The 25,148-nt window shown below is 47.8% G+C and overlaps 1 protein-coding gene across 1 annotated transcript in view; it reads left to right on the forward strand.

Annotated features, from left to right (window-relative positions):
* The window catches only part of LPGAT1 (lysophosphatidylglycerol acyltransferase 1), a 133,310-nt gene that overhangs the window by 48,551 nt on the left and 59,611 nt on the right, over positions 1-25,148 (forward strand). Inside the window, exons 3-4 of the mRNA XM_066595032.1 lie at positions 5,408-5,526; positions 12,750-12,845. Of these exons, the coding sequence (XP_066451129.1) occupies positions 5,408-5,526; positions 12,750-12,845 (215 nt within the window). The remainder of the gene's footprint in view (positions 1-5,407; positions 5,527-12,749; positions 12,846-25,148) is intronic.

Below are 25,148 nucleotides of genomic sequence, written 5' to 3' on the forward strand. Positions count from 1 at the left end.
TTGTACATTGGCTCTCGCCTGTCCCCCGCGGGTCTGGAGCGCCCCGAGCTGGAAGGTGCTTGCATTGCATCTTCCTTTTGTCTTGCTGGCATCAGGATGTGTTTAGCCGCCTCTCCTTTTATCTGGCAGACCCCTGTGGACACCTCCGGTCTGTCCTCCTCACGGAATAACGGGTTGATTTCGGCTTCCAGGGTAACGTGGGGACTTCAGCGTGAGGGTTAGGAACCAGATCCAAAGACCACTAGACCGTCGGGTATCGCTCCCATCATGCCTCAGGAGGGATCACAAAAAGGAAAGTTCTTTTTAAATGGAAACTAACTTTTCACATCTAACAGCCTCTGTGTGAATCCTTAAAGGGGCGGTCGAGTTACCGGACCAGATCCCTTGAATAGAACTGTCTGTAATACAGAGCTGTACTTGCCCCGCCCCCGGGATCCAGCGCTACGCTGCAGCAATCGCCTGGCTTCTGGTGATGGTCACTGTCGCAACAATCAGAAGCTGCAGTGTCCTGTTTATGAACTGAGCGGCAGCGCCACTGCAGCGGTCATGTGACAACAAACGCTGGGACTGCAGCACTGGATCCCGGCGGCAGCGGTATAGCTCAGTTTATTTAACTACAAACAGCTCTATTAAAGGGATGTTGTCCAGTAACTAGACCTCCCCTTTAATCTTGTAATATCTTTACAGTAAACATTTAGATTTTCAGGCAAAAAAAAAAAAAATGGAAGTGGCCGTCACGAGGCGTCAATATTTGCAGTTCACTACCTGTCTTCTCTAGTAACGGGGCATGGGGACACCGCTAGTGACTTCATGCTATGGAGGGGCAGGCATTCAGAGGCTGCTTTGCAGCTGATTGGAGAGGAAGTCCTGGCAGAATAAATAGGAGGGTGGAGCTACCTGAATGGGTGATGTGGAGGAACGGGCAGAAGGTGCGATTCTTCTCTCTCGTTAGGATGATGGGTCGTGGAAATACCTGGTGGTTCGGCTGCAGCCAACCCAATGATGGTCCCACTGGCAGGTGAGACTATTCTGATGGATTAGTGAAGACCATGTGCTGGGTGTATGTATCGTACAGTACAATACAGGAGGTAAGCTCAGCTTCTCCGTTTTATTTTAATCAGACATTTATCGCATAAATGTCAAAGATTGGAAGACCGCTTTAAATAGTATTTGTCAATGTGTAGGGGCCAATTGTCAATATATTTCTACATTTCCAGGAGGAATAACAGAGGGAGGCACAACAGAGTTCTAAGAAAAGATGCTGCAGAATAGTTTTTTCATGAGGCATATGAGCAGCTTCAGACCGTATTAACAAGGGTCTCGGTGGTATATTTCCATCTACTTGTGGACGGCGGTCAGTCTGCAGAATTGTGAGGCTTTGCAGCATGGCTCCTGCCGCGGGCGCACTGATCCCAGGGCTGACATATGTTGTGCCTCGGAATAATATACCCCCAGGTTATGTTGGCATCGCTGGCCTGCCGAGGGAAAGACGCCAAAAGTATTTCTACAACGGCAACACATTTCACGTTTTCGAGAGCATTATATTTTCTCATGTGGGTCCCTGCCCCAAATTGCATGTTGTCGCTCTTGCGCACGGCCGTGTCGTCTCACAAAAAACGTGCAGTCCGGCTTCCACTGAAGCCAGTTCATCTGACAGTATATACCAGTGGTGGCGAACCTATGGCACCAGAGCTCTCCCTGTTGGCACTCGTTGCCATTGGCCGATCACCATGTTAGTGAATACTGGCAGGGGCTGCGGCTCCCCTGCCAGTATTCACTCACTGCACTGATCCCGGCGCACACTGTGACATCAGTGTGCAGCCAGGATCCTCCACCCCCATCCCCTGACGTCTCATACTTGGTTCCGCGAGAGCAGGGGGGAGGAGGCGTCCGGCAGCACACTGATGTCAGTGTGCACCTGGGATCAACGCTGCTGGCGGCGCGCCGGGCAGAGGAGCAGCGGCGCTTCCACGAGTAGGAGGGGGTAGGTATGTGGGTCTATGGGGGGACGGGGATTGGGGGGTGGCCACTGTGGGGTGTCACTGATACTACTGGTGGTCGCCATGGGGTGTCGCTATTACTACTGGGGGCCGCCGTGGGATGTCACTATACTTGAGGCCACCGTGGGGTGTCACAGTGATACTGGGGTGGCCCCACTCTACGTCGCCCCGCCCTGCGCTCGCTGCGTCGCCCGGCGCTCGCTGTCGCTGCGTTGCATCTCTGTTCCCTCTCTTCTCATGTCATAGTTTTTACATTTTACTTGTGTTCGTTCCCTTAGTGTCAGGATACGCGACGCCATGTAAATGGCCGTAGAGTTGCGCTGTAGTGTTCCTGGCGTGCGCTCTGGCTGTCATGTATCGTGGCAGCTGCTCCTGGATCCGCCTGCACACATTGTGGTTTGCATTCTTTTGACCCCTGAATGTTCACTAGTGCGGGGATCATCTTACTTAACGGTTCGTCATCGCACAGCTGCCTATGGCGGACAGCTGCTGCCTCCTAGGACTGGACTGTGGACTGGGATACAATCTACAAATACTACGGATATTTTGTTAGCTTAATTAAAATAACAAAAACAAATTGTGCACAAGTCGTTGACAAGGGGTTGTCCAGTTGTAAACAATTGCTGGCCTATCCTCAGGATAGGTCATCAGTAGTTGATCAGCAGTGGTCTGTCACAAGTGATCCCAGTCGATCGGCGGTTTCTGGGCGGGTGCAGTGGACTAATTTCTGCAGGCAGCAGACAGTGCCGTTCTCACTGTAGTGGCCAGACATGGTATTGCAGCATTCCTATTCATTGCAATGCCGTTCTAACATAGACTGATTTCTGGTTTGAACGAGCCAGAGATGTATCTGTATAAACGGTTTGCATGAGCGACAGACGATAAATCCTTTGGTTTAAACAGATCCTTCGTAGATGAAAAAATTGTAGCATATTTAATTAGTGGGTTTAACAGTATTTTTTTGTGCTGATTACGGTAAAAATAGTGAAAAAATTCCATCACCCCTAGATAAGTCACAAATTTCACCTGAAATGTTCTTATTTTCAGGGTTTTTCAGGTTCGGTACGCGTACGACAACGAATCTAAACTGTCTGCTAGGCGTGACCTTGACTGCAGTCAGTGACTCCGTGTGGAGCCAGCCGCTGTGGTCGACGCATCAAACAGTTTGGTGATACGGTATTTAGAAGAAATGGCTACTAGAACATGTGTCAACTCTCCTAACTGTTTCTGTTATATTTGTGGGTCTTATACCGTCAAGACGCAACAAAGGAACATTTCTAATTTTGTTCAGAAGGTGTATTTTGCATACTTTGGTATGAAATTAGGGGACCAAGATAAATCTTGGGCTCCCCATATAGTGTGTTCTGTGTGTGTTGAAGAACTGAGACAATGGTTTCAAGGTAGGAAGAAATCATTTGGTTTTGGAGTACCCATGGTTTGGAGGGAGCCTAAAGATCACAGTGATGACTGTTATGTTTGTTCTTGTTCAGGAAGGACATTTCATACCCAACCAACATTCGCCCTGTTCCTCATGGACCTGACTTGCCTAGTCCTTCACCTCCGGATACCCTGGACAATATTTTAGACGATTTAGACCAAATGTCACATAGTAGCAGCGATAATGATGACCGCTATGATCCCGGTACCAATGACCCTGAACTTTTCTCTCAATCAGACTTGAACGATTTAGTACGAGATCTGGGCCTACCAAAGGATTCAGCGGAAGTGTGAGGGTCTAGACTTAAAGAAAGACACATGTTAGCTTCCGGTGTTTCATTTTCATGGTACCGACTTAGAGAAAAGGAATTTGTCCCTTTTTTTACACAAGGGGGTGAACTAGTTTTCTGCAACAATGTACCTGGAATCATGGAAATGTTCAACATAACGTATGACCCAGAGGAATGGAGACTTGTCATAGATTCGTCAGAGGAGTTTGAAAGCCGTACTTCTTCACAATGGTAACCAATATGCTTCTGTGCCTGTTGGACACTCAGTCCATTTGAAAATCTTGGGTTGGTTCTTAATAAGCTCAGCTACTCTGACCATAAATGGACCATTTGTGGGGATTTGAAAGTTATTTCCATGTTACTAGGTCAACAAAGTGGTCACACAAAGTTTCCATGTTTCCTCTGTGAATGGGATAGCCGTGACAGGAAACAACACTATGTCAAGCAGACCTGGCCAATCAGAAAGGCTCTTATTCCTGGAGTTAAAAATGTTGAAAGACAAAGTTTAGTGGATCCTAAAAAGATCTTCCTTCCACCACTTCATATCAAATTGGGACTAATGAAACAGTTTGTGAAAGCATTACACAAAGAAGGAGGGGGTTTCAAGTATCTTTGTGAACAGTTCCCTGGTCTATCAGATGCTAAGCTGAAGGAGGGAGTCTTTGTTGGGCCTGACATAAGAAAACGTTTAAAAGATGAAATCTTTGTCACTAAAATGGAAATGGAAGAAAAAAATGCCTGGAATTCATTTAAACTTGTTGTAACAGGCTTTCTTGGAAATAAAAAAGACCCAAACTACAAAACTTTGGTTGCTGAATTGTTACAAAACTACAAAATCCGGGGCTGCAACATGAGTGTCAAAGTGCATTTCCTTCACTCACATCTGGACTACTTTCCAGAAAATCTTGGGGCTGTAAGTGAGGAACAAGGAGAACGTTTCCATCAAGATCTAGAAGAAATGGAGCGCAGATACCAAGGTCGATGGAATGTCACCATGATGGCAGACTACTGTTGGGTGTTAAAAAGGGAAAATTCACAAGAACACAGCCGAAAAAGTACCAAAAGAAGCTCTGATGGAAAAAGAAAACGTTTTACAAAGACTTATAATAACTTTGCAACACGTGTGTCACTATTATGCTTATTTTAGCTCGGTACTGTTGGTTTTTTGTTTTTACTTCATGTTAAAATAATAAAAACAAATAAATTTTCTGTTTTTTTTGTATTTTTTCCAAATACTTCAACTTTATTTTGTTGGTTGCTAAAGGCCCTTTTACACGGGGCGATTATGGTCGGTAGTAGCTCAGCCTTCTGCGCTCCCGCGGGGTTTTAAGCGATAGGCGTCCCTTGTAAATGCTTGCGGAGTCTGGATGAGAGGTGTTCAGCCGTTCAGTTTCCTCCTTGCCGGCCGCGCTCCTGGCGATCCTCGCTCCTGTGTAACACGGGGACAGGGTCCGGCGTCGTTTGCCCCACAGCTCATCCCGTGTAATCGGGCGTTTAGAAAGACCTTCCGCTTCCCGTATCGGCGACGATCATTTCCCAGCATCCCCGTCTCTCGTCACCGTAAGGTCTTCACAATGAACTGATTGGTTAAGTGTCATCGTATTCTGTGTAAGGGCTGTGTTACATATACGCCCCCTACAGGCGCTCTCTAACCACTAACGGGGTTTTCTTGTCTTGCAGTTATTGAGTGGGGTGATGACGTTCACACGATCACAGAAGACGAAGCTGTAATGTTGGTGAATCATCAAGCAACAGGGGACGTCTGCACGTTAATGATGTGCTTGCAGGACAAAGGCACGGTATGATGTGGCTCTATGGAAACTGTCAGTAGTGGGGGCGCCGGGGGCTCTAGTGTAACCTCATGCACTGTAGGCGCTGATGACGTCCTCCACCGTCTGTCCATTGTTTATGCTTACCTGCCGACTCTCAGGATTCGTGGTAGCCTTGCCTTGCATCGGTGGATCTGGCACCTCATTATGGTCTCCAGAAACTGAATTGGGTAAATCCAGCATTAAACAAACTGGTCTCCTGCCAAGTCATCAGGATTCGCAGACCATGTGATGGCGCCTTCGCATCCACCGCCGCTCTACCGCCAAGGCTGCTACCGATTCTAACCTTTATTTTGGAAAGCTGCTCAATATCGCTTCTACTTAGACAAACGTTAGTCCAGAGAGACATTCACTGATTGAGACTGTCGCGGATATTCGGATGGGGCTTTTCATATATCAGTGCTTTGTAGAGCCCCACATCTAGGGCCCTTTATAGGAGCCATCTTTGTTCACTGCTCCGTTTATAGCTCCAGGTTGGTACTATGAATGGTCTAATACATCCACCTGTTGGGAAGACGTAATAGTCTATCAGTGAGATATGGATACAAGTTTTAGTCTGTGATTGGGTTAGGAACATATGATGATATAGTAGAAAGAGTTGTATCTCATCTTCTGAAAGAAGGGATATATTTGGGGCGAATTGAGGTCAGATTGGGAAGCGATTGTTTTGAGGTTCCTGCTGTATGAATGGGACACAATGACCCTTTTCTCTCCTTTCTACTAGTTTTTGTCCGGGACCGTTGTCTTGGGGTCCGTGATATTGTTGGAGGGCTAGATACACGAATAGTATCAGCTCATCCTTTAAATTGAATGAATATTAAAGGTTACGTTTTAGGGACTCTATTGCGCTGTGTTGTTCTATTCCAAGTCTGTGGGACTGAGACAGCAGCGTACTTCTTTTTACTGTACAGGACTGGTGGTGACGAGGGACGGGTGGCGCGCATTGGCTAAAGTGCCGGTATCACTATGAAGACAGTCTGGGACCTGATAAAAATCGTTAGAGCCGTCACTAAATGCCTGAAAAAAGGACACCCCACTTCCCTTTCCCCACTGATGCCTGCGCAATAAGTTGGCGCTATACAAATAAAGATGATTATCCGCTCCCATTTACTCTCAAACATGTAAAATCTATTGACTACAATCCATAAAATATCTACATATTTGGTAACGGGAGAATCTGTACTAAAAGTATACACGTTTATGCTACAAAAATACAGTGGAGAAAATGTTAAAGGGTTGTAAACTATTGGAGGCCATTAAAAAGGCCATTAGGTCATTAAGAATAGCTTGGTGGTGGTTGTCACCCAGGACTCCAAGGTAAAAGAGTATAATGTGGTCTGCAGGAAACTGGAGGGCAAGTGTCAGAAAAGCTAATAATGAATTGAGGCTTGTAAGAGGCCAAAAGCAATAAAAAAAAAAGAAATTGGGGGGGTCAAAAGCAAAAGAAAAATCCAAGATGCTATAGGTTATTTACTGGATGAAAATGGTGAATTGGATAGAAATGCTGAGAAGAACGAACTTTTAAATTCCTATTTTGTATCTGTTTTCTGTCAGAAAGTAGATGGAACATAAACTGATCTTCCCTGTGCTATTGGGGGAATAAAAGAATGCAGGCTATCTGTAAGTAGAGAGATGGTGAGGGAACACTTAGCTAACGTACATGAATTCAAGTCTCAAGGTCCAAATGAATTACATCCCAGGATACTAAAGGAAGCAGCGGAGGTAATTGCTGAACCACCCGCCATAACCTGTGAAAATTCCTTGAGAACAGGAAAAGTCCCAGAAGACTGGAAAAGGGCAAATGTTGTCCCTATCTTCAAAAAAGGGAAGAAGGTGGATCCAGGAAGCTACAGGCCTGTGAGCCTGACTTCTATACCAAGAAAAATCTGAACAAATTATTAAACAGCATGTATGCAAGTACTTGGCTGAGAATGGAGTAATTAACCAGAGCCAGCATGGGTTTGTAATAAACAAGTCATGCCAGACTAATCTAATCTCCTTCTATGACAGAATCACCGACTGGGTTGATCAGGGAAATGCAGTGAATATAGTATATCTTGGCTTTAGTAAAGCATTTGAAAAAGTATCTCATCCCATACTTATTGAAAAAATGACCAAATCTGGGATTGACAAGGCAACTGTTAGGTGGATTCACAACTGGCTGAATGACCGTACTCAAAGAGGGGTCATAAATGGCTGCACATCCAAGTGGGAGACTGTATCAAGTGGGACCACAAGGCTCTGTCCTAGGCCCAGTGTTGGTCAACATTGTTATAAATGATCTGCCGATGACACAAAACTAGGGGGGATAGCTAACACTAGGAAAGAGAGAGAGGATTTAAAAAGATCTAGAAAAGCTTGGAACAGTGTTCGGCGACTAACAGAATAGTATTTAACAAGGAGAAATGTAATATACTACCTCTGGGCAAGAAAAATGGGCAAAAAAAACAGAATGGGAGGAATTGGGCTAAGCAGCAGCACATGTGAAAAAGACTTGGGTATACTAATAGATCACAGACTGAACATGAGTCAACAATGTGATGCAGCAGCCAAAAAGGCAAACCCAATTCTGGGATGTATTAGAAGCATAGAGTCTAGATCATGTGAGGTCATTATCCTCCTCTACTCTTCCTTAGTCAGACCTCATCTGGAATACTGGGTCCAGTTCTGGGCACCCCACTTTAAAACAGAAATAGACAAACTGGAGCAAGTTCAGAGAGGAGTTACCAAGATGGTGAGCGGTCTGCAAATCATGTCCTATGAGGAACGGGTAAAGGATCTGGGAATGTTTAGCAGAAGAGAAGGCGGGGAGGAGAGTTAATAGCGGTCTACAAATATCTGAAGGGCTGTCACAGTGCAGGGGGATCAGCCCTATTCTCATCTGCACAAGGAAAGACTAGAAGCAATGGGATGAAACTGAAAGGGAGGAGACACAGATTAGATAATAGACAGTGAGGGGATCAATGAGTGGAACAGGTTGCCACGGGAAGTAGTGAGTGCAATAGAAGTCTTCAATCAACTGTTCACCAGACTGGTGCCCTGAACTGATTTCTGCAGGAAGCCGACCCCTCCGTTCTTCCTGCAGTGGCCAGGCTTGGTATTGCAGACAGTGCAATACTAAGCCTGGCTACTGCACAAGAATGGAGCGGTCGGCTTCCTGCAGAAATCCTCCTAATGCACGAGTGCGCTCGCCCGATACACAGCTGATCGTTGGGGAGTCATGCGTGCCAAAACCCACCAATCTACTCTTGCTGAACTACTCTGAGGATAGGCCCCCAATAGTTTACCACTGGACGTCCCCTCTAACCGTTTACTAGCGTATAAAGGTTGCAGGTTTTATGCATCTAAATTTGGGACCTTTACATTTTCTCCCAACTTTTGAGAAGGGATGTGGCTTAGAGCGGCACGACCTACTGTAATCTATGCCAGGGACTAGTGTATATTACAGGGGAGATGCGCCGTATTTATTAAGAGGCGGGTGCTTCATTCTCCAATGCCCCTTTTAAGGGGGTTATCTTGAATGACAGCAGCCATTTTATGCTATTACATGTGCGGGGGAGGGGTAGAGCGTAAGGCTACACTGTTTTGTATAATTCAGCATTAGGCTCTGCCCATGGCCTTGCCCTCTTACCCCTCCTGCTTGTCACTGTACCTGGGTTTCCACAGGCTGTACTGACCATCTGAAAAGCTCGTGCGGTCTCTGTTGTGGTGCGCTATTCCCTCTTCTGAGTGCTCCCTCGGTCTCTGCTGTGGTGCGCCGTGCCCGCCTCCGACTGCTCCCAGCGACGCTGCTGTGGTGCGCTATTCCCTCTTCCGAGTACTCCCTCGGTCTCTGCTGTGGTGCGCCGTGCCCGCCTCCGACTGCTCCCAGCGACGCTGCTGTGGTGCGCTATTCCCTCTTCCGAGTACTCCCTCGGTCTCTGCTGTGGTGCGCCGTGCCCGCCTCCGACTGCTCCCAGCGACGCTGCTGTGGTGCGCCGTGCCCGCCTCCGACTGCTCCCAGCGACGCTGCTGTGGTGCGCCGTGCCCGCCTCCGACTGCTCCCAGCGACGCTGCTGTGGTGCGCCGTGCCCGCCTCCGACTGCTCCCAGCGACGCTGCTGTGGTGCGCCGTGCCCGCCTCCGACTGCTCCCAGCGACGCTGCTGTGGTGCGCCGTGCCCGCCTCCGACTGCTCCCAGCGACGCTGCTGTGGTGCGCCGTGCCCGCCTCCGACTGCTCCCAGCGACGCTGCTGTGGTGCGCCGTGCCCGCCTCCGACTGCTCCCAGCGACGCTGCTGTGGTGCGCCGTGCCCGCCTCCGACTGCTCCCAGCGACGCTGCTGTGGTGCGCCGTGCCCGCCTCCGACTGCTCCCAGCGACGCTGCTGTGGTGCGCCGTGCCCGCCTCCCGGTGCTCCTGATTGTGCATTTGTAATACCAAGCTGCTATTTAGCTCAGTGACAGCGCCGTCCTAATGTGGGCGTCAGGGAGGCTTCGGCTGATGCCCTGCATCTATTTTGGCTGTATATGAGTAATGGGCCTCCAGCTGTCAATCAGCGGCTGTCCTGGGAGTTAGTGAGCGGTATGGAGTGATTACAAGGCCAGGTCACGGGTGCTGAGCCGGCCAGTCTGTCTGCTGAGTACATTATCCCACACGTGATACTAAATGGACAATAAGCTGCAGGTTACTGGGAGCCCTAAAGAAGATTTCAGGAAACAGAAGAGATGGAGGCCTTCAGGACTCTGAAGTGGGTTTACAGCTATGAGGAGCTTCAGCGCCGTGCGTTATTACAAATGGAGGCCTTGTTTAAAGGGACCCGGTCACAAACTATAGTCGTCTTGTGTAAATGGGCCATAACATTCTTTCCCCCATCTTCCACTGTGGTGTTTACACATAATTTACATACAGCTACATAACCTTTTGTAAATGCAATGCATTACATACATTGTACTGATTCTGCATTATATCCGGTGTTAGGCTGCCTGTCCATGGGCCTAGCGATATCCCGCGGGAGCAGGTGAGAGCTGACAGGCTCACCGCGGAGAATCGCTGCATGCCGCGATTTAGATCTCGAGAGTGGAGAATCACTATGGTTCTCCGCTCGTGGATGCCAACCCTGCGCTTTTCATAGCAACGCTATGGAAAGCTTCAGACTGCGTGATTTGCCGCCGGTGAATCTTCGCCCGTGGACAGGAGCCCTTGTATTCCAGAGCTGCACTCACTATTCTGCTGGTGGAGTCACTGTATACATACATTACTTATCCTGTACTGCTCCTGAGTTACATCCTGTATTATCCTCCTGAGCTGCACTCACTATTCTGCTGGTGGAGTCACTGTGTACATACATTACTTATCCTGTACTGACCCTGAGTTACATCCTGTATTATACCCCAGAGCTGCACTCACTATTCTGCTGGTGGAGTCACTGTGTACATACATTACTTATCCTGTACTGCTCCTGAGTTACATCCTGTATTATACCCCAGAGCTGCACTCACTATTCTGCTGGTGGTGGAGTCACTGTATACATACATTACTTATCCTGTACTGCTCCTGAGTTACATCCTGTATTATACCCCAGAGCTGCACTCACTATTCTGCTGGTGGAGTCACTGTGTACATACATTACTTATCCTGTACTGATCCTGAGTTACATCCTGTATTATACTCCAGAGCTGCACTCACTATTCTGCTGGTGGAGTCACTGTGTACATACATTACTTATCCTGTACTGATCCTGAGTTACATCCTGTATTATACCCCAGAGCTGCACTCACTATCCTGCTGGTGTAGTCACTGTGTACATACATTACTTATCCTGTACTGATCCTGAGTTACATCCTGTATTATACTCCAGAGCTGCACTCACTATTCTGCTGGTGGAGTCACTGTGTACATACATCACTTATCCTGTACTGATCCTGAGTTACATCCTGTATTATACCGCAGAGCTGCACTCACTATCCTGCTGGTGTAGTCACTGTATAGATACATTACTTATCCTGTACTCATCCTGAGTTACATCCTGTATTATACTCCAGAGCTGCACTCACTATTCTGCTGGTGGAGTCACTGTATAGATACATTACTTATCCTGTACTGCTCCTGAGTTACATGCTGCATTATACTCCCGAGCTGCACTCACTATTCTGCTGGTGGCAGAGTCACTGTTTACATACATTACTTATCCTGTACTGATCCTGAGTTACATCCTGTATTATACTCCAGAGCTGCACTCACTATTCTGCTGGTGGCAGAGTCACTGTTTACATACATTACTTATCCTGTACTGACCCTGAGTTACATCCTGTATTATACTCCAGAGCTGCACTCACTATTCTGCTGGTGGAGTCACTGTGTACATACATTACTTATCCTGTACTGCTCCTGAGTTACATCCTGTATTATACTGCAGAGCTGCACTCACTATTCTGCTGCTGGTGGAGTCACTGTGTACATACATTACTTATCCTGTACTGATCCTGAGTTACATCCTGTATTATACCCCAGAGCTGCACTCACTATTCTGCTGGTGGAGTCACTGTGTACATACATTACTTATCCTGCACTGCTCCTCAGTTACATCCTGTATTATACCCCAGAGCTGCACTCACTATTCTGCTGGTGTAGTCACTGTGTACATACATTACTTATCCTGTACTGATCCTGAGTTACATCCTGTATTATACCCCAGAGCTGCACTCACTATTATGCTGGTGGAGTCATTGTGTACATACATCACTTATCCTGCACTCATCCTGAGTTACATCCTGTATTATACTCCAGAGCTGCACTCTCTATTCTGCTGGTTGTTTTTGGAAACTGTCAGCAGGCTTGTTGACTGACAACCCAACCATCTTAGCTCCTGCAATACAGTTGGTTGATGTTTCTTACAAGAGATCATGCCACCTCACCTTCTACATGCCCCTACCCAGGATGCCAATCTCCTTGGCAGGCTTGTTGTAGAGCATGAGGTGACGTTTGGGGTAACACGGCTGCTAGTGGTTGTATGCTGCCGATGACCTTCTTGACCTGCGTGATGGTCTGACAGCCCTAGTTAATATCCTTGTGTAGAGGCCACTTACCTCAGCAGTTCTCGGCTGGGGGTCAGTACGGGACGAGGGCAGTGATGTCCGCGCTGACCTTTTCTGGGTTAGTCTTGCCGTTCTGCAGCAGATCCGAGGTTTCACTTGTTTCTTTCCTGTCCGTTGCAGGTCGTCCGGCAGATGATGTGGCTAATGGACCATATTTTCAAATACACCAATTTCGGGGTGGTGTCCCTCGTGCACGGAGACTTCTTCATTCGACAGGTGAGCTGATCCCTCATCTTCATTCTTCAACCATTTCGCATGACTTGAATTGTTTTGCTTTATGTCAGCCGATTGTTGTATCACCAACGGTCTTGTCTAGTCCTCCTGCATGCGGGGTCCGACCTGTGACCCCGCTCACCTGTCCTGTCTAGTCCTCCTGCATGCAGGGTCCGACCCTGTGACCCCGCTCAGCTGTCCTGTCTAGTCCTCCTGCATGCGGGGTCCGACCTGTGACCCCGCTCACCTGTCCTGTCTAGTCCTCCTGCATGCGGGGTCCGACCCTGTGACCCCGCTCAGCTGTCCTGTCTAGTCCTCCTGCATGCGGGGTCCGACCTGTGACCCCGCTCACCTGTCCTGTCTAGTCCTCCTGCATGCGGGGTCCGACCCTGTGACCCCGCTCAGCTGTCCTGTCTAGTCCTCCTGCATGCGGAGTCCGACCTGTGACCCCGCTCACCTGTCCTGTCTGTACTGTGGCAGCATTGGCCGGTACAGATAAAGCCGCGCCGTCGCTAGGCGATGACGTGGATCCCGCGGCCCTTCTGCAGTACTTGTGGCCGCGGGACAGATAGCAGTGAAAGCCGCACAGGATGGAACATGCTGCGATTTTTCTGCCACAAGTGGTAATTTCCGCTCGTGTGCAGGAAACGGCGAGTCTCCATAGGCGGGTATGGCTGGTATTTGCTGCAGAATGCGGGGGCAGCAGCCGGTCCCGCATTCCTCAAATCAAATCCGCCCGTGTGCAGGAGCCCTTTACATTTCTGCCTGTCAGTGAATGGAAGCCTCCATCTAATGTGTTAATATTGGAGTGGCAATCCTTTGAGTTAAAGGGGATGTATAATCTGTGTTTTTTAACCCCTTTGCACCCTAGGGCATACATTTACGTCCCAGGCACGCTGGTTGGGGAGCCGATCTACCCTCATCCACAGCCACAATCAGTGTGACTACTGAACGCATCTGTTAACCCTTTAGATATCCCGAACAGCACCTGCTTCAGTATTTCGTCAGTCCATTGATATAAATGTTCGGCCCGCTCTTCATTCACAGTGACGTCGCATCTGAGGAAGAGGCAATCCCTCTAGCGTTGGATCGGGACATGGTGGTCCCATTCTCAAGATTCGGGGGGTCTCAGCAAGTTATCCCCTACTTGTGTTGGTATGGAACAACTACGTGTTCTGGTAAAACCCCTTTAAGCTAGCGGTCACTATTGTTCACCCACGATTTGCACTGGACTGGCAGCAGTGACTTCTGTGGTGGTCTACAAGGAGAGACGCTGCTTATAGGGAACCATTGCCGTTGTGTGGGTGACCAATGCTGCATTTTTACAATGACTTCTGGGGCCTGCAGGGGTTTCCACTCACTGCCAGCAAACACATGAAACTCCAGATGTTAGAAAGCTGCATTACTTCATTAGGCTTCAGTTTCATTTATGTAAACCGCCCACCACCTTAATAAGTCACTCATTTGTGACCGTTGTAGGGAATATTGCATCTCTGGGTATCTTTCACCAAATTCGGGATGACTGACGCCAGTTTAGTCTCGGCAGATGCAGTTACGTCTTCTGTACAGTCAGTGCTCGAATATTACCATATGACTACAGTGTAATAAGTGACACAGTGGGGTGGAGGCAGTCATACATGGTCACAACTCCATAAAGGTTTATTACAGGAAATGCCCGGGTCACATTGTTACCATTACTGCATTTTGTTTCATTAATTAAATTTAGAGGGGACCGGGCCTTGGACAATAATGGGATGGGACCCCCAGTGATCAGCTGCATGCTGTGAGGAGAACTAACAGTAAAAGCCCTTTCACATGGGACAACTGTTGGTCGCTAAAGCTCCTAACAGCCACCCCACAGTAGGCAGACAAAGTATTACTACAGCAGCGTCTCCTCATGTCTGTCAGTGTCTGTGGAGGAGACATTATACAGTGTTACTACAGCAGCGTCTCCTCATGTCTGTCAGTGTCTGTGGAGGAGCAGACATTATACAGTATTACTACAGCAGCGTCTCCTCATGTCTGTCAGTGTCTGTGGAGGAGACATTATACAGTATTACTACAGCAGCGTCTCCTCATGTCTGTCATTGTCTATGGAGGAGACATTATACAGTATTACTACAGCAGCGTCTCCTCATGTCTGTCAGTGTCTGTGGAGGAGACATTATACAGTATTACTACAGCAGCGTCTCCTCATGTCTGTCAGTGTCTATGGAGGAGCAGACATTATACAGTATTACTACAGCAGCGTCTCCTCATGTCTGTCAGTGTCTGTGGAGGAGCAGACATTATACAGTATTACTACAGCAGCGTCTCCTCATGTCTGTCAGTGTCTATGGAGGAGCAGACATTATACAGTATTACTACAGCAGCGTCTCCTCATGTCTGTCAGTGTCTGTGGAGGAGCAGACATTATACAGTATTACTACAGCAGCGTCTCATGTCTGTCAGTGTCTGTGGAGGAGACATTATACAGCATTACTACAGCAGCGTCTCCTCATGTCTGTCAGTGTCTGTGGAGCAGACATTATACAGCATTACTACAGCAGCGTCTCATGTCTGTCAGTGTCTGTGGAGGAGGAGACATTATACAGTATTACTACAGCAGCGTCTCCTCATGTCTGTCAGTGTCTATGGAGGAGGAGACATTATACAGTATTACTACAGCAGCGTCTCCTCATGTCTGTCAGTGTCTATGGAGGAGCAGACATTATACAGTATTACTACAGCAGCGTCTCCTCATGTCTGTCAGTGTCTGTGGAGGAGACATTATACAGTATTACTACAGCAGCGTCTCCTCATGTCTGTCAGTGTCTGTGGAGGAGCAGACATTATACAGTATTACTACAGCAGCGTCTCCTCATGTCTGTCAGTGTCTGTGGAGGAGCAGACATTATACAGTATTACTACAGCAGCGTCTCCTCATGTCTGTCAGTGTCTGTGGAGGAGCAGACATTATACAGTATTACTACAGCAGCGTCTCCTCATGTCTGTCAGTGTCTGTGGAGGAGCAGACATTATACAGTATTACTACAGCAGCGTCTCCTCATGTCTGTCAGTGTCTGTGGAGGAGCAGACATTATACAGTATTACTACAGCAGCGTCTCCTCATGTCTGTCAGTGTCTGTGGAGGAGCAGACATTATACAGTATTACTACAGCAGCGTCTCCTCATGTCTGTCAGTGTCTGTGGAGCAGACATTATACAGTATTACTACAGCAGCGTCTCCTCATGTCTGTCAGTGTCTGTGGAGCAGACATTATATACTATCCCTACAGCAGCGTCTCCTCATGTCTGTCAGTGTCTGTGGGGGAGCAGACATACAGTATTACTACAGCAGCGTCTCCTCATGTCTGTCAGTGTCTGTGGAGGAGCAGACATTATACAGTATTACTACAGCAGCGTCTCCTCATGTCTGTCAGTGTCTGTGGAGGAGCAGACATTATACAGTATTACTACAGCAGCGTCTCCTCATGTCTGTCAGTGTCTGTGGAGGAGCAGACATTATACAGTATTACCACAGCAGCGTCTCCTCATGTCTGTCAGTGTCTGTGGAGCAGACATTATACAGTATTACTACAGCAGCGTCTCCTCATGTCTGTCAGTGTCTGTGGAGGAGACATTATATACTATCCCTACAGCAGCGTCTCCTCATGTCTGTCAGTGTCTGTGGAGGAGCAGACATTATACAGTATTACTACAGCAGCGTCTCCTCATGTCTGTCAGTGTCTGTGGAGGAGCAGACATTATACAGTATTACTACAGCAACGTCTCCTCATGTCTGTCAGTGTCTATGGAGCAGACAGTATACAGTATTACTACAGCAGCGTCTCCTCATGTCTGTCAGTGTCTGTGGAGGAGACATTATACAGTATTACTACAGCAGCGTCTCCTCATGTCTGTCAGTGTCTGTGGAGGAGACATTATACAGTATTACTACAGCAGCGTCTCCTCATGTCTGTCAGTGTCTGTGGAGGAGACATTATACAGTATTACTACAGCAGCGTCTCCTCATGTCTGTCAGTGTCTGTGGAGGAGACATTACACAGTATTACTACAGCAGCGTCTCCTCATGTCTGTCAGTGTCTGTTTAGGAGCAGACAGTATACAGTGTTACTACAGCAGCGTCTCCTCATGTCTGTCAGTGTCTGTGGAGGAGCAGACATTATACAGTATTACTACAGCAGCATCTCCTCATGTCTGTCAGTGTCTGTGGAGGAGCAGACATTATACAGTATTACTACAGCAGCATCTCCTCATGTCTGTCAGTGTCTGTGGAGGAGCAGACATTATACAGTATTACTACAGCAGCGTCTCCTCATGTCTGTCAGTGTCTATGGAGGAGGAGACATTATACAGTATTACTACAGCAACGTCTCCTCATGTCTGTCAGTGTCTATGGAGCAGACAGTATACAGTATTACTACAGCAGCGTCTCCTCATGTCTGGCAGTGTCTATGGAGGAGCAGACAGTATACAGTATTACTACAGCAGCGTCTCCTCATGTCTGTCAGTGTCTGTGGAGGAGCAGACATTATACAGTATTACTACAGCAGCGTCTCCTCATGTCTGTCAGTGTCTGTGGAGGAGCAGTCATTATACAGTATTACTACAGCAGCGTCTCCTCATGTCTGTCAGTGTCTGTGGAGGAGCAGTCATTATACAGTATTACTACAGCAGCGTCTCCTCATGTCTGTCAGTGTCTGTGGAGGAGCAGTCATTATACAGTATTACTACAGCAGCGTCTCCTCATGTCTGTCAGTGTCTGTGGAGGAGCAGACATTATACAGTATTACTACAGCAGCGTCTCCTCATGTCTGTCAGTGTCTATGGAGGAGACATTATACAGTATTACTACAGCAGCGTCTCTTCATGTCTGTCAGTGTCTGTGGAGGAGGAGACATTATACAGTATTACTACAGCAGCGTCTCCTTATGTCTGTCATTGTCTGTGGAGGAGCAGACCTTATACAGTATTACTACAGCAGCGTCTCCTCATGTCTGTCAGTGTCTGTGGAGGAGCAGTCATTATACAGTATTACTACAGCAGCGTCTCCTCATGTCTGTCAGTGTCTGTGGAGGAGACATTATACAGTATTACTACAGCAGCGTCTCCTCATGTCTGTCAGTGTCTGTGGAGGAGGAGACATTATACAGTATTACTACAGCAGCGTCTCCTCATGTCTGTCAGTGTCTGTGGAGGAGGAGACATTATACAGTATTACTACAGCAGCGTCTCCTCATGTCTGTCAGTGTCTGTGGAGGAGCAGTCATTATACAGTATTACTACAGCAGCGTCTCCTCATGTCTGTCAGTGTCTGTGGAGGAGCAGACATTATACAGTATTACTACAGCAGCGTCTCCTCATGTCTGTCAGTGTCTGTGGTGGAGGAGACATTATACAGTATTACTACAGCAGCGTCTCCTCATGTCTGTCAGTGTCTGTGGAGGAGCAGACATACAGTATTACTACAGCAGCGTCTCCTCATGTCTGTCAGTGTCTGTGGTGGAGGAGACATTATACAGTATTACTACAGCAGCGTCTCCTCATGTCTGTCAGTGTCTGTGGAGGAGCAGACATTATACAGTATTACTACAGCAGCGTCTCCTCATGTCTGTCAGTATCTGTGGAGGAGACATTATACAGTATTACTACAGCAGCGTCTCCTCATGTCTGTCAGTGTCTGTGGAGGAGGAGACATTATACAGTATTACTACAGCAGCGTCTCCTCATGTCTGTCAGTGTCTGTGGAGGAGGAGACATTATACAGTATTACTACAGCAGCGTCTCCTCATGTCTGTCAGTGTCTGTGGAGGAGCAGACATTATACAGTATTACTACAGCAGCGTCTGCTCATGTCTGTGGAGGAGCAGACATTATACAGTATTACTACAGCAGCGTCTCCTCATGTCTGTCAGTGTCTGTGGAGCAGACATTACACAGTATTACTACAGCAGCGTCTCCTCATATCTGTCAGTGTCTGTGGTGGAGGAGACATTACACAGTATTACTACAGCAGCGTCTCCTCGTGTCTGTGGAGGAACAGACATTATACAGTATTACTACAGCAGCGTCTCCTCATGTCTGTCAGTGTCTGTGGAGGAGCAGACATTATACAGTATTACTACAGCAGCGTCTCCTCATGTCTGTCAGTGTCTGTGGTGGAGGAGCAGACATTATACAGTATTACTACAGCAGCGTCTCCTCATGTCTGTCAGTGTCTGTGGAGGAGCAGACATTATACAGTATTACTACAGCAGCGTCTCCTCATGTCTGTCAGTGTCTGTGGAGGAGCAGACATTATACAGTATTACTACAGCAGCGTCTCCTCATGTCTGTCAGTGTCTGTGGAGGAGCAGACATTATACAGTATTACTACAGCAGCGTCTCCTCATGTCTGTCAGTGTCTGTGGAGGAGGATACATTATACAGTATTACTACAGCAGCGTCTCCTCATGTCTGTCAGTGTCTGTGGAGCAGACATTATATAGTATTACTACAGCAGCGTCTCCTCATGTCTGTCAGTGTCTGTGGAGCAGACATTATACAGTATTACTACAGCAGCCTCTCCTCATGTCTGTCAGTGTCTGTGGAGGAGCAGACATTATACAGCATTACTACAGCAGCGTCTCCTCGTGTCTGTGGAGGAGCAGACATTATACAGCATTACTACAGCAGCGTCTCCTCATGTCTGTCAGTGTCTGTGGAGGAGCAGACATTATACAGTATTACTACAGCAGCGTCTCCTCATGTCTGTCAGTGTCTGTGGAGGAGCAGACATTATACAGTATTACTACAGCAGCGTCTCCTCATGTCTGTCAGTGTCTGTGGAGGAGGATACATTATACAGTATTACTACAGCAGCGTCTCCTCATGTCTGTCAGTGTCTGTGGAGCAGACATTATATAGTATTACTACAGCAGCGTCTCCTCATGTCTGTCAGTGTCTGTGGAGCAGACATTATACAGTATTACTACAGCAGCCTCTCCTCATGTCTGTCAGTGTCTGTGGAGGAGGATACATTATACAGTATTACTACAGCAGCGTCTCCTCATGTCTGTCAGTGTCTGTGGAGCAGACATTATATAGTATTACTACAGCAGCGTCTCCTCATGTCTGTCAGTGTCTGTGGAGCAGACATTATACAGTATTACTACAGCAGCCTCTCCTCATGTCTGTCAGTGTCTGTGGAGGAGCAGACATTATACAGTATTACTACAGCAGCGTCTCCTCATGTCTGTCAGTGTCTGTGGTGGAGGAGACATTATACAGTATTACTACAGCAGCGTCTCCTCATGTCTGTCAGTGTCTGTGGAGGAGCAGACATTATACAGTATTACTACAGCAGCGTCTCCTCATGTCTGTCAGTGTCTGTGGAGGAGCAGACATTATACAGTATTACTACAGCAGCGTCTCCTCATGTCTGTCAGTGTCTGTGGAGGAGCAGACATTATACAGTATTACTACAGCAGCGTCTCCTCATGTCTGTCCGTGTCTGTGGAGGAGACATTATACAGTATTACTACAGCAGCGTCTCCTCATGTCTGTCAGTGTCTGTGGAGGAGCAGACATTATACAGTATTACTACAGCAGCGTCTCCTCATGTCTGTCAGTGTCTGTGGAGGAGCAGACATTATACAGTATTACTACAGCAGCGTCTCCTCGTGTCTGTGGAGGAGCAGACATTATACAGTATTACTACAGCAGCGTCTCCTCATGTCTGTCACTGTCTGTGGTGGAGGAGACATTATACAGTATTACTACAGCAGCGTCTCCTCATGTCTGTCAGTGTCTATGGAGGAGCAGACATTATACAGTATTACTACAGCAGCGTCTCCTCATGTCTGTCAGTGTCTATGGAGGAGCAGACATTATATAGTATTACTACAGCAGCGTCTCCTCGTGTCTGTGGAGGAGCAGACATTATACAGTGATTACTACAGCAGCGTCTCCTCATGTCTGTCTGTGGAGGAGCAGACATTATAACAGTATTACTACAGCAGCGTCTCCTCATGTCTGTCAGTGTCTGTGGAGGAGCAGACATTATACAGTATTACTACAGCAGCGTCTCATCATGTCTGTCAGTGTCTGTGGAGGAGGAGACATTATACAGTATTACTACAGCAGCGTCTCCTCATGTCTGTCAGTGTCTGTGGAGGAGACATTATACAGTATTACTACAGCAGCGTCTCCTCATGTCTGTCAGTGTCTGTGGAGGAGGAGACATTATACAGTATTACTACAGCAGCGTCTCCTCATGTCTGTCAGTGTCTGTGGAGGAGCAGTCATTATACAGTATTACTACAGCAGCGTCTCCTCATGTCTGTCAGTGTCTGTGGAGCAGACATTATACAGTATTACTACAGCAGCGTCTCCTCATGTCTGTCAGTGTCTGTGGAGGAGCAGACATTATACAGTATTACTACAGCAGCGTCTTCTTATGTCTGTGAGTGTCTATGGAGGAGCAGACATTATACAGTATTACTACAGCAGCGTCTCCTCATGTCTGTCAGTGTCTGTGGTGGAGGAGCAGACATACAGTATTACTACAGCAGCGTCTCCTCATGTCTGTCAGTGTCTGTGGAGCAGACATTATACAGTATTACTACAGCAGCGTCCCTTCATGCAAAAATGGAGACACATGTAGTGCCAAAAAGAGTAAAGCTAACCCTAAGCAGTCCTTATCAGAGGGTGATGAGGAGAAAGCAGATCTGTTAAGGCCCATTTACACTGGACGATTATCGCTAAACATTTGCTAATCGGCGATCGCTTTAGCGATAGTTGGTGCATGTAAATGGGCGCGGGGCACCCGCATTTCGGGCACTTTAAGGTGATCATTAAAATCAAGCTCACCTAAAAATCATCACTCACTTTTATCATTATTTCTCCACAGGTGAAAACAATGCTATCGGCACTCCCCGTGGAGAACTAAAGGATCGCAGATAATAGCCTTGGGCTATTAGCTGTGTTCACTGAAGGCTTCATTTGCATACACATTGGATTTGAGTAGCTTTTAAAATACCAATTTTTTTTTTTGCAAAATAATCGCTCTAAGCTGTGGCCCAGACTGTCGTTTAAGCGATCTTTGAGCGATTATCTGCTTGTGTAAATGGGCCTTTAGTCTTCTTGCCAGTTTATTCACTATGAAATGCAGCGTGATAGAGTAAACTCTCCTTTAATTGTCACTAGTTTAAACCAGGAAGAAGTGTGGAGCCGCCCTAGGGTGGGCTGACACGAGCCTGTGGTAAAACGTTGAGTATGAAATGCGCCTTTTACCGCAGTGTGAACCCGCGTATAGCAGCGATTTTTGCCTGCGTGTGACGGTGTATCTCTTGCACGCTGTCATGTGCAGGGTTCGTGATTTTTTTCTTCTTTCATTGCCTTATCAGCCTCTTACAGCATTGCATGTGTGCGGCGTTGGTACACAATATAATTACGTATGTATAGGGTTTTGCATGCACCCTGCCGTGCGTAATACGCAGTGAATTAGAACATGCGGCATCCTTTTTTACTCGCACATTAGATGCAATGAGAACAACCCTAGTGAGTGCAGTAGGGAAGATGAATGTATTTGAATTGCTGTGATGCCCCGTGTATTACGCGTGCCGCCCGCTTTAATCACTCTCGTGTGGGCTTGCACTTCGGCCAGGCGTAGACCAGTGTCCTTTCATTGCCTGTAATACACGGTGAATGGAGTCAGTAAGGTCCGCGGCTTCTCGTTGATCCCTTCACACTTCGTGTGTTCATTGCGTGTAATATGCACATATAAATAGTAGCGCGCTCCGTGTTGCAGCGTGTTACACACAATAGAGCCCTGTCTTCTATGTTTACGCTGTACATGTGCCGTTACATTGTGTGTATGGGGCATTTATATGCTTGTTGCTAGGAAACTAAACAAGGAAAGAGGGAAAACAAATACGGTCGTGGGAGCGTGGCCTTTAACCCCTTAATGCTACAGGACATGTAGTTACGTCATGCACATTCAGGGTATGTATGAAGGGAGATCGCCGGGCGATATCGCTCCATACAACGCGGCTGTCGGCTATTTTTTACAGCCGGCCACCACCCGTAACAATTACGGTAAGCCATGCCGCTCATAGGAGCGGTTAACCCTTTAAATGCTGCCGCCTGTTCTGAAAGCGGCATTTCAATTCCCCAAGCGATGTTTCAGGGTCCTGTATGGCTCCCCGCGATGAGATTGCGGAAGTCATGGCAGCCAGAGGCCTTCTGAAAGCCCAGGGCTGTCAAAGCAGAATGCCTGTGGCGTGGCTTGTAGACTGCGGTATTAAGTAATGCTATCGCCTTTTGGTCACCCCGTCTTCAATAAAAAATCCAATTAAAAAGCGTTCAGTCGTATGTACTCCAGGATGGTACCAACGGAAACTACGGGACGCCCGGCAAAGAATGAGCCCTCGCACAACTATGGCGACGGGAAAACATAGCGGTCAGAAGATGGCGGCAGAAAATAATAAAAACTACCCTAGATACATTTGGTATCGGCGTAATCGCACTGACCCATAGAATAAAGTGTTTACCTCATTTTTGTTGCAGTGTGTACACTGTAGAAATGACGCACCCAAAGATGGCAGCATTCTTTTTCCCATTTCACTCCAATTATCAGCATTACGAAGCCCGTGCTTTTCAATGGTTTCCTTCACTTTTGCGATGTTTAGTGGCATGTCCTATCATTTTGCGTCTTGCTCTTTAACGCCCATGTTTCCCTATGTTGCCTCCATTTTACCAGGAGGTAAGTTCTAGACTGGACCGGGGAGTCACTGGATCTTGTGTATCTGGACTCTTCCGAAGCGTTTGGTACTGTGCCACATAAAGGGTTGGTATATAAGATGAGAATGCTTGGTCTGGGCGAGAATGTGTGTAAGTAACTGGTCAGTGATAGAAAGCAGAAGGGGGGGTTATACACGGTACATACTCTGATTGGCTCACAGTTACTACTAGGGTACCACAGGGGGCAGTATTGGAGGGTCATCGTTACTAGTGGGCAGTACTAGTGCCGTACCACAGAGGCGGCAGTATTGGAGGGGGGTCACAGTTACTAGTGGGGTACCACAGGGGGGGCAGTATTGGAGGGATCACTGTTACTAGTGGGGTACCACAGGGGCAGTATTGGAGGGGGTCAGTACTAGTGGGGTACCACAGGGGGCAGTATTGGAGGGGGTCACAGTTACTAGTGCGGCACCACAGGGGGCAGTATTGGAGGGGGTCACAGTTACTAGTGGGGTGCCACAGGGGGCAGTATTGGAGGCGGTCACAGTGTATAGTGTGGCACCACAGGGGGCAGTATTGGAGGGGTCATCGTTACTAGTGGGGTACCACAGGGGGCAGTATTGGAGGGGTCATCGTTACTAGTGGGGTACCATAGGGGGCAGTATTGGAGGGGTCATCGTTACTAGTGGGGTACCACAGGGGGCAGTATTGGAGGGGTCATTGTTACTAGTGGGTACCACAGGGGGCAGTATTGGAGGGGTCATCGTTACTATTGCGGCACCACAGGGGGGGGGGCAGTATTGGAGGGGGTCACAGTTACTATTGCGGCATCACAGGGGGGGGGGCAGTATTGGAGGGGGTCACAGTTACTATTGCGGCACCACAGGGGGGGGGCAGTATTGGAGGGGGTCACAGTTACTAGTGGGGTACCACTGGGGCAGTATTGGAGGGGGTCACAGTTACTATTGCGGCACTACAGGGGGGGGCAGTATTGGAGGGGGTCACAGTTACTATTGCGGCACCACAGGGGGGGGCAGTATTGGAGGGGGTCACAGTTACTAGTGGGGTACCACAGGGGGGGCAGTACTGGAGGGGTCATCGTTACTAGTGGGGTACCATAGGGGGCAGTATTGGAGAGGTCATCGTTACTAGTGGGGCCGCCTTGGGCCCTATTTTTAATAAATATTAATGAGCTGGTAGAAGGATTACACAGTAAAATTTCAATATTTGATAATGCAAAACCATGTGAAGTAATTAACACAAGAGGACAGAATGCGTCAATAGATCTCTATAGCTGTGTATACGGCTACATAGAGATCTGTATAAATGAGGGTCTTGAGCAGAAAAGTGTTAGCTGAGGGGGTAATAACTGTAAGTTTAACTGGAGCAACCAGTGTGTCAGGCAGCTGCTGCCAAGGCAAATAATATCATGGGGGCGCTCTCTACGTCTGGAGCAGTAGCTCCCAAACTGTGCTCTGCGGACAGTGACAGTCAGGGGCTCTGACTGAGGGGCTCCGTTTTGAGCAGCTGCTGTCAGTGTGCACCCGGGATCAGTGCTGAACAGAGGAAGAGCGCTGACTG

This window comes from Eleutherodactylus coqui, chromosome 3 (assembly GCF_035609145.1).
Source record: "Eleutherodactylus coqui strain aEleCoq1 chromosome 3, aEleCoq1.hap1, whole genome shotgun sequence".
Classification (NCBI taxonomy): Eukaryota; Metazoa; Chordata; class Amphibia; order Anura; family Eleutherodactylidae; genus Eleutherodactylus; species Eleutherodactylus coqui.